Source organism: Zosterops lateralis, assembly GCF_965231275.1.
Source record: "Zosterops lateralis genome assembly, chromosome: 24".
In the NCBI taxonomy this organism is placed as follows: Eukaryota; Metazoa; Chordata; class Aves; order Passeriformes; family Zosteropidae; genus Zosterops; species Zosterops lateralis.
Window position 1 is genome coordinate 3,807,019 of NC_139784.1, and position 9,034 is coordinate 3,816,052.

The following is a 9,034-nucleotide window of genomic DNA, read 5'->3' on the forward strand; positions in this document are numbered from 1 at the left end:
ACCCCAACCCATGTGAGTTCAGGGAGGTGGAGATGGCACCCAAACCTCAGCTCTGGGCAGATCACTGCAGAGGATTTCCTCAGCCCACAAGCACAGGTGGGACCCGCCTGCACGTTTATCCCAACATATAAAGTTATCAAACTGAAGCAGTTCTTGCTCCTAAGCAGCTGCATTAAATAAAACCTCTCTGGGAATCTTTCCTCCTTGACCAGTGGGTTCCGAGTGTGCCCAGCCTGATAGTGCCTTATCTTGGCTCCAGCCCCTCTAAGCTCTGCCTCGCCCTGGCCAGCGAGCCCTAATCACCACGGCCAGACGTGGCAAGGGCCTCTGAGGGGCCACAGCCTGGAGGAGGAGGTTGTGCCTGCGCCCCCCTCCTCCCCCCTAAACCACCCTGAGCCGCTTCCTCCAGCGAGGCTCTCCCGAGGGCTGTGTGGCTGGGCTGGACAGCACCTCCACAGATGGACATAGATGGACAGCTGTTTCCTCCAAGGCAGCAGCACCAGCCAGCAGCAGCTCCACTGCTTCCAGGACCCATCTCATGGCCTCAGCAGTGCCACCATGGCCTCAGCAGCGACTCCTCTCTGCAGCAGCACTGCCCAGCCCAGGGAAGCTGGTCCCACAGGGTCCCCACAGGCACGTATGGTTGTGGCCTCTGGTAACAAGCCCAGAGGGTGTGGAAAAGGAATTTCACACAATGTCCACTCTGCAGAAGGGACGTACTCTTCCTCCTCCTCCTCCCCACCTCACTGAGTAAGCAACAAGTAGGAAGCTGAAAAGGAGAAGGGAATTGCTGCCAGGAGTGGCTTGGAATGAAAAGCTGGTTTTAGGCTTATCTAATGTCACATCAGCCATTTCCTAAGAAGGGAGCAAATTTAATTAAGAACACAGACTCCCTCAAGGACAGCCAGGTTACATACGGCACTCCCAGCCCAGAACACAGTGCTGGGAGGTCGGCATCATGCACACAGGCAGCAGGAACAGACACTCCTGGCCCGCTGCTGAAGGCTCATTGTTTGGGATCAAACGCAGACTCTGCCTCCAGGCACAGCACCCTGGCTCTCTGCAGGGGTACAAGAGCAGCAGGGCACACAGAGTAACCATGGAGGGAAGGGGCAATGTGGGTGGCATGGGGAGGAAAGCAGAGACAGATCTTGGACATGGAAACAAACCCAGGACAGACACTGGGAGCACATAAATCCTACACAGAGACTTTGGTGGCTGCAGACATTAAGAGATGAACCCTGATCAAGCAGAGTTCTGGGCTGGGCAGAGCCTGTACCAGTTGTGGGGACAGATGCACTGCAGGGCTCATGGCACAGCCTTTGCTGCTGGGTTTGCTCAGCACCATCAGTGCATGGCAGGACCATGACAGAGCTCCTAAGGGGCGATGGTCCTCAGAAAGGAGAAAGGGACCCCACCAGCCCATTGTGTCAGACACAAGCACTGCTGGTGCCTTTGCTCAGCAGAGAAGTGCTGGCACTCAGGAATTCCTCCACAGCACTCCTGAGGCTGGCATGGAGAGCAAGCCTGGGCTCCAGCCATAGTTCCAGAGCACACACCAGGGCAGCACATCCCACCAAGTTCAGGTCAATGGGCTCCTGCTACAAAACAAATTTTTACACAGCACAGCCCCTAGACTCCACCATCTCACCTACACTGAGAATTCCTCAACACTGATATCAGCTGTCAGCAGCAGCTGAGCCAGTGCCAGGCTGTCCCCAAGGGCAGGGAATGCCAGACAGGGGCAGACAATGGCAGCCTGTGGGCTGCAAGGCACCATCTGCTCTGCTGGACCCCCAGACTGACCACATGGGTCTGACCTGAGGTCACCCCAAACCTCTGCCAGTGACATGCACACAACACTCAGGGAAAGGTGATCCTGTCCCAGCACTGCCACCTGCTTTTCCAGGACTGACAGGGTCAGTGACTGCACCTGGGCCACGGTTTCTGACAAGGTGGGGACTTTGTTATCAGCACTGAGAGCCTAAAGCTGAGTCATCCCTCTCCCAGCCACAGTGGTACAGAGCTTATCCCACCACCTCTGCACAAACCCAGGGGCTTCCAGCAGGCTGCTTATGCAAATTTAAAGTAAACATTGTCCTGAGAAGGGCAGTGAGGGCCCCCACAGGCCACAACTCTGCCAAGTGGAGAAATGCACTTGTGCTGCTGCTTTCCATCCTGGAACCACTGCATTTCCCTGGGGTACCAAGGAAATATGATTGAAGGGCAAAAATCTGGTACGCGGCTGCTTTGTTTCTGATGGAAAAATAAAGATAGATGAAAACAGCCAGGCTGCTCTATAAATACATCTCACTTTAATCACCTGAAATTAGTTCCCTGGCTTCCCCCAGCCTACTTGGCAGCAAGTGCATTTCCTTCTGCCACTGAGGGCCTGCACAGCAACAATGGCCAGTCCTCAGCTCCTGCCTCACCCCCTGGCACTGCAGCAGGACTGCAGGACCCAGACACGTGCCTGGCACTGGCAGGGAGGCCCCTTGAGGCCAAACGTGACCAGCCAGCTGGGACTGCTTCAAGGCCATCACAGGAACAGGGACCAGCAGCAGCCCAGTTTCACTTCTGGGTGGTCCCTCTCAGAACTGCCTAGAGCAGCTTCAGCCTCTCAAACACCTCAACAGGGAGAACAGACAGACAGAGGATCCTGGGATGTTCTTAAGTCTTTGGAAAGGTTTGCAGACTCATCTTGTCTCAAGAAATCCCAAGATGCAGCTACTTGCAGTCGCAGTTTGAAGCCAGGCCCAGAGACCAATGCTTGGCAGCAAGACCTGAGACTGCAGAGGGAAGGGAAGGAGGCTCCTGTCAGAAGAACTTGACACCTCGGCCGTCATCCAGTGTGATAATTTCAGCCTTGTGCTCCTGCTGCAAGGCTTGCAGGGCTCGGAGCAGTGTAGCCTCATCCAAGCCATGGAACTCTAGGGAAGGACAACAGGAAAAAAAAAAAAAGATAATCTCAGGAAACAAACATGCTTGTGAGGTCCAGGGAGTGGGGGCAGCGATGGTGAGGGCTCTGAAGAGCACCATAACACTACAGCAAATCCAGAACCATGGCTAGACTGACAGCCTCATCATCTCTGCTTCAGGAACAGAGCCTAAAGGTCATCAGGCAGCAGGGATGAGTCACAGCAGCCTGTAATGCAGAGCAGGAGCTTGTTTTGAAAACAAAACACCCCTCACCACACCAGATAAAACGCCAGGCACCGAAGAAGGGAAAATGCAATTACAGAGGAGGACACTCCTGCAAAGTGATAAAAACCTTTGGAGCAGCATATGCCAATGGTGGGAAAGGGTGAGTTTACATATGAGATTTCAAAATATTTAATCCACAAAGCTGTAATCTGACAATCAGCTGTTTACATGTTCCAATCCAGTGTGCTCTGAAAACTTGTTCCAGAACACGAGCCCCCAACTTTACCTTCATTCTCTGTATCATCTCCACTGGCCAGTTCGTAGAGTGTGAACACAGAGTTGGTCAGGCCATTCTTTGACACCTGGAAACACGAAGGCAACATGGCAAATCTCATCTGTGTGGCTGAACATCCTTGTCTGATCTCTCACACATCCTGGAGCGTGTTACACAGCCCTTGGCAAAGAGAAGCACCCTGGGCACAGGGGCAGAGGGGTCAGGAGGTGCAGCCTGAGGGAATGAAGACAGTTCCTCTCCTGCCTGTGTGTTTCACAGGGAGGATTTGAGCTGTACAGAGGCCAGGCAGTGACACTGCCCTGCCCTCACCACGGACAACCAATGGCACTGAGGGTGGACAACAACACCCTCTGTTCACACTGCAGCAGTGAGGAGCTGCTAATAACTCCTCACCTCTCTGCAACAGAGAGAAGTGCAAGAAAAAAGGTAAAAGCAGTGAGGAAGCAAGCAGTGGTGTTTCCCAAAGGGCAGCCAGGGGCCCCTGTCCTCATGGACACAGCCTGGCCTGGGTGTGCAGCCCCCGTGGACACAGCCTGGCCTGGCTGTGCAGCCCCCGTGGACACAGCCTGGCCTGGCTGTGCAGCCCCCGTGGACACAGCCTGGTCTGGGTGTGCAGCCCCCGTGGACACAGCCTGGCCTGGGTGTGCAGCCCCCGTGGACACAGCCTGGCCTGGCTGTGCAGCCCCCATGGACACAGCCCGGCCTGGGTGTGCAGCCCCCTTGCTCTCACCCATTGATAGATGAGCTTTCCCCATTCTTCCGGTCTCTTCCACATGATCAGAAAGCTGGTTTTGTTCTTATCTAACCATTCCAGGTTCCCTAGAAACAACAGGAAACACGGATTGAAGCAGAGCACAAGTTGAAATAAGGATCAAACATGCAGATTTCAGGACATGAGCCAGACACTGCACCCAGAGGGAGCCTCACGGACCAGCCCTTGCCCAACAGTCCACATTGACTTCCTAAACACTGCCGTGTTTACAGAAAATGATTTCCCTGTCGAGCCCTCTGTTCCCCGCACAGCTCAGTCTGGCAGGGCTGTGTCCCGCGGGGCCCAGAGCAGGCCCGGGCAGAGCCGCTGATCCGGGCGGGGGCACAGACACACCCGCGGGACGGGCGGGCTCAGGGCCTGCTGCCCTCCTGCCCTGCGCTCTGCGGGCCGGGCACAGGACAGACGGACGGAAGGACGGACAGACAGACGGACAGACAGACAGGGCACCCACCGTTCTTTCGGAGCTCCTCCAGCACCACCTGGATGGACTCCAGCGGCAGCTTCCCTGGGCGGGGGTTAAGGAGGCGTTGGCGGATGCGGGGGCCGGGGGCGGGGGGCGGCGGGGGCGCGGGCACCGGGCCCAAAGGATACGCTGCAGGCGCTGGTTGGAGAAGAGCGGGATGTCCTGGGCCTCGCGGACCGTCATGGCGGACAGCCGGTGCTGCTGGCTGTAGGCGAGCGCCAGCGCGCACCAGGCCGCCAGCTGCTTCTGCCGTGTCTCGCCGTTGGGCTGCAGCCTGCGGGGTCGGGGCACGGTGGCGGAGAGAGACACCGGGACATCGGCACCCCCGGCCCGCGATCCCGGCTCGCCCGCGCCCCGCCCCGCCCCGCCGCCCCAGCCCCTCCGCCCCGTCCCCGGCCGTGCTCACGTGAAGAAGGGCGGGAAGCTGTACTGCCAGGGCCACGCGAAACTCATCGCCGCTGCCGCCGCCGCCACCGGAACCGCCGCCGCCGCTTCCGCCTCGCCCCGCCCGCTTCCGGCCCGGCCGCGGCCCCGCCCCCGCCACCAGGGCCCGCCCTCCCGCGGGGACACGCCCTCAAAATGAGACCACGCCCTCAAAATGAGACCACGCCCTCAAAATGAGACCACGCCCCCGCTCTCAGGTCACGCCTCCTCATGTAGCCCCGCCCCCCCCGGCCGGCGGCCGCCCCGGTTCTGGTGCCCGGTGTCGGTCCCGGTGTCCTCGCCGGGAGCGTTCCCTACGGCGAGAAGCTGCCGGGAGGCCCGTGCCAGGAGGGCTCTGGCCCAGGCCGGGGCTGTGGAGGGATCGAGCGGCCGAAGAACCAGCGCCAGGCGTGGGGGGAGAAACGTTTAATCCCGGGCCGCGGGGTGGGGAAGGCACAGGAGGAACCGGCCGCCTCAGCAGCGCGGGCTGGTGGCCCCGAGAGCCCCCCGCGGCCGGGGCTCCGTGCCCCCACACGGGACGGGAGGGCAGCTCTAGGCCTGCGCCTTGCCGTCCTTGCTGCGCCAGATGACCAGGGTGACGAGGAAGGGGATGAGGCAGATGGGTGCCATGATCATGGCCAGGAGCACATCCTCGGGCGGGTCGAAGTACACCGGGTGCTCCAGGGTGCAGTTGTGGAAGTAGCGGTGGTGGCTCTGGAAGATGTACTCCTCTGCCAGCGCGTTGGGGTAGCTGTAGTTGAGGCGGTCGGCCCACCACTCCAGGCAGGCCTGCAGCTCGCTGTAGGGCCTGGGGAGAGAGCGGGGACACGGCAGGGGATGGGACACCAGAGACGCAGACCCCGGGCCAGCACCACCCTGGGACTGCCCAGCCCCTGCACCCCGTTACTGGAGGGGAAGGTCCTGCTGGCCCGTACTTCCTGATGACTTTCCACTCGCACAGCTCCGATGTCGTCACATTTCCCATCAGGTAGACAAAGTAATCCCAGCAGTCCTGTATGAAGTCGGTGTAATTCCTCCCTGTGAAGAAAGGTGCTGAGCATGGGCAGCATGCTTCTACCCACAGAGCACCCCTGCCTGCCCTTGCTGCCAGGTGACACCTGGAGCCCTGCCCAGGCCGGGGGGAGAGACAGCAGCACAGTGAGGGATGGACCTCACAGCAGCCCTGGGATGCTGCCTGGAGCCTGCAGCAGCCCAGGGCAATGCCAGGGGCACAGAGGGAGGGCAGGCTGCTGCTGGCTGCCCCCACTGTGGGCAGTGTCAGGGAGAGCTCTATGGCACAGGCCAGCTATTTTTGGGATGGCAAAGGGAGGGTCATTCTGTGGCACAGGGCCAGCCCTGGCCAGGGCACCATTTGTCCTACAGTGCTGCCCAGCCCTCGCTGAACCCCAACACTCACTCATGATCTGGGCTGTCCTGTTGGACGTGGCCACGGGTGGGCTGGTCCCAGCATTCTGGCTGAAGTTTGTTGTCACGTTGTCCATGTGACAAAGGCCAGTCCCCAGCAGCGCTGCAGAGAGAGGGACACGGGGTGAGAGGGGACACAGGGTCTAGTGAGGAGGAAAAGGTGCTGACAGGGCTCCATGCACAGGAGCTGCCCTGGCAGAGGCCGGGTCTATAGGAAATAACTGCTTTCGGGTGTCCCTCAGGGGACACTGGGGCTGGCAGGTGGGGCACAGGGACCCGGAGCCTGGCACATGCTGGGGCTAGGGCACCCAGCCCCCCATATGGGCAGAGGCTGTGAGGAGGGGCTAGCCAGGCTGCAGGCAGCTATCCAAAGGTTCAGAGGGGCTGTTAGGAAGGCTAGCCAGGCTGCAGGCAGCTATCCATAGGTTCAGAGGGGCTGTTGAGGGGCTACAAACCCTCACCACGGTCACAGCATGGGGGTAAACTGAGACCCCCACCCACGGGGAGCCAGCGTGGTGCTGCTTGTCAGCCGGACAGGGTTGTGGCAGGAAGAGGAAGCACTGGCCACAGCACAGAACCCTCCGCCTGCCATCAGTCCCACACCCAGCACAGCCTGCCAAGGGCGTGAGGCACATCTCACCCAGCCCACGGGAGCCCCATGGCCCGAGAAACTGCCCGATCCATCTCCTGTCCTTCACTGCAGGTCTATAGTGTGGGGCACTCTGCGCTGAGCTGCTGGAGCGGGCCCTGCCTGGGCTGCCTGTGGGGAGCTCCGGCACATCTGGGCACTGGCCACAGCGTGTTCCTGGGCTGGGACACTGCCTGTGGTAAGGACACCCCACCCTGTCCCGATCCCTGTCCCCATCCAGCCCCCCTGCCTGGGCATGTGCGCTACAGCTCCTGTCCCAGCCCGATCTTTGCAGGGCTCCCTGCCGGATTCTGTACGAGCGGGGTGGGAGCTGCCCCACAGCACCTGGAGCTCACCTGCCGCTGCCCCCCGGCCACGCTGGGATGGCTGCCCCAGCCAACCTCAGCGCTGTCAGGCTGGTCCATTTTGGGATGGGGCGATGGGGCGGGCTGAGCCGAGAGAGACCCTGTCCCCAGGCCCCGCGGGCGGGAGGGCGGCCACGTGCGGGGCGGTTCGGAGTGCGGAGCCCCCGGGCCGCGCCCCGCTCACACTTACCCCAGAGCAGCAGGAGCCCTTGGGAGAGGCGGCCGGAGCTCATGTGCGCACGCTGTGCCATCCTGCCAAAGCCTGCCGGCTAACGACCGGGACAAGGATTTCAATGGAAATAACAGGAAGCAACTCCTTTCCTCTGACAGGGGCAGTTTGACTACAGGAGACGTGTGAAAAATGAGATTGCTCAGTGCTGCTCCGAAGCGGCTCTCCCCCGGCGGGACCCTGCGCTGCCCCGTGCGGTGCCGGCCCCCGCGGGCATCGCTCCGGCACCCACGGCACCCGCGCCTCACCCACCGGCCCGGAGGATCCGCTCCCTGCACAGCACGTCCAGCGTTACGAGGCCGCGATTTGTTTACTTGTGTATTTCTCTTTAATCCTGCCTGGGCTGGGTTGTGAAATCCCTCGTCTCCTGCGTGGAGGGCAGGCAGCCCAGCAGCGGGGGGAGTGGACGGGAAAGCATTAATGTCCCCGGACGGGGCTGCCGCCCGGGAATGGGGACGGCAGGGGGACCCACGGCCCCCAAACCGCAGTTTCTGGTTCACTCAGGCACCTGCCCCACAGGAACCACAGCTGGGGCAGCCCCAGCTCCTGCCCGTGACCAAGGAGGAAGGGTGATGACACAACCTAACCCCAGGCACGAGGCCGAGGAGGTGGGGAGAGGGCAGACACTTGGCCGACCCTGCCAGTCCTTGGCCCCAGTGCCTCTTCCTCCTGCACTGTCCAGCCTGGCGCCTGCCTGACCCTGCCAGAGCCCCCCTTGCTGGAGCAGTTCCCGCCCAGGGGCCCGTGTCTCCCCCACCGAGGGTGACTTCAGCCCGTGGGGCTGCGGCGTTCCTACACAGGACCTTTCACGCCTGGCCGGGGCAGAGCACAGCCCAAAGCCTCCCCTTTAACGCACAGCAGGGATTGGAGTGCAGTGAAGAGCAGCTCGGAGGGACCTTCCCTGCTGTGGATCACACTGGCCTTCAGCTCCCTAGCAAAGGTCCTGGCAGAGCTGTCTGATGCTTTCCCGGCTGCAGCAGCCACCTTCAGCAGGCGAGTGGCCACATCTGGAAGTCATCCCCAGCACTCCAGTGGCTGCAGGGCTGGAGCCCCTGGTCTCTCTTTCTGCTGGAGCCGGCAGAGCCTCCAGCCGGGTGGCAGGAACCTCTGCCAGGGAGACACCCAATGATCTCAGCGCGGCTCCGGGGCTGGGACGGCCGCCCCCCTCCTGGGCCGCCCGGAGGGGATGGGCAGGGACAGGACGGTGGCTGCCTGCCAAGGGCCAGGGCTCCCCACCCAGCCTGGCATCCCCGGTGTTCCCCGCCAGCCCCCACTCGGGGTGTTGAGGAA

General features: G+C 61.2%; 2 protein-coding genes across 3 annotated transcripts; both read right to left on the reverse strand.

Annotated features, from left to right (window-relative positions):
- Positions 1-2,293: 2,293 nt before the first annotated feature.
- On the reverse strand, positions 2,294-5,201 carry VPS25 (vacuolar protein sorting 25 homolog). Its single transcript, XM_083877363.1, has 6 exons — positions 5,081-5,201; positions 4,803-4,948; positions 4,663-4,716; positions 4,170-4,258; positions 3,431-3,506; positions 2,294-2,930 (listed from the first exon to the last, which is right to left on the reverse strand). The coding sequence occupies exons 1-6, from the start codon at positions 5,125-5,127 to the stop codon at positions 2,818-2,820; spliced, it is 525 nt and encodes a 174-aa protein (XP_083733489.1). The 5' UTR covers positions 5,128-5,201; the 3' UTR covers positions 2,294-2,817.
- A 382-nt stretch (positions 5,202-5,583) lies between these two features.
- On the reverse strand, positions 5,584-8,297 carry RAMP2 (receptor activity modifying protein 2). 2 transcript variants are annotated; one of them, XM_083877387.1, is made up of 5 exons: positions 7,997-8,297; positions 7,706-7,856; positions 6,515-6,625; positions 6,033-6,135; positions 5,585-5,905 (listed from the first exon to the last, which is right to left on the reverse strand). In XM_083877387.1, exons 2-5 carry the CDS (start codon positions 7,764-7,766, stop codon positions 5,650-5,652), a joined length of 531 nt encoding a protein of 176 aa, XP_083733513.1. In that variant the 5' UTR covers positions 7,767-7,856; positions 7,997-8,297; the 3' UTR covers positions 5,585-5,649. The 2 variants fall into 2 exon arrangements, with proteins under 2 accessions (XP_083733514.1, XP_083733513.1); XM_083877388.1 differs by lacking the exon at positions 7,997-8,297 and having other exon boundaries at positions 5,584-5,905.
- Between the last annotated feature and the right edge of the window lie 737 nt (positions 8,298-9,034).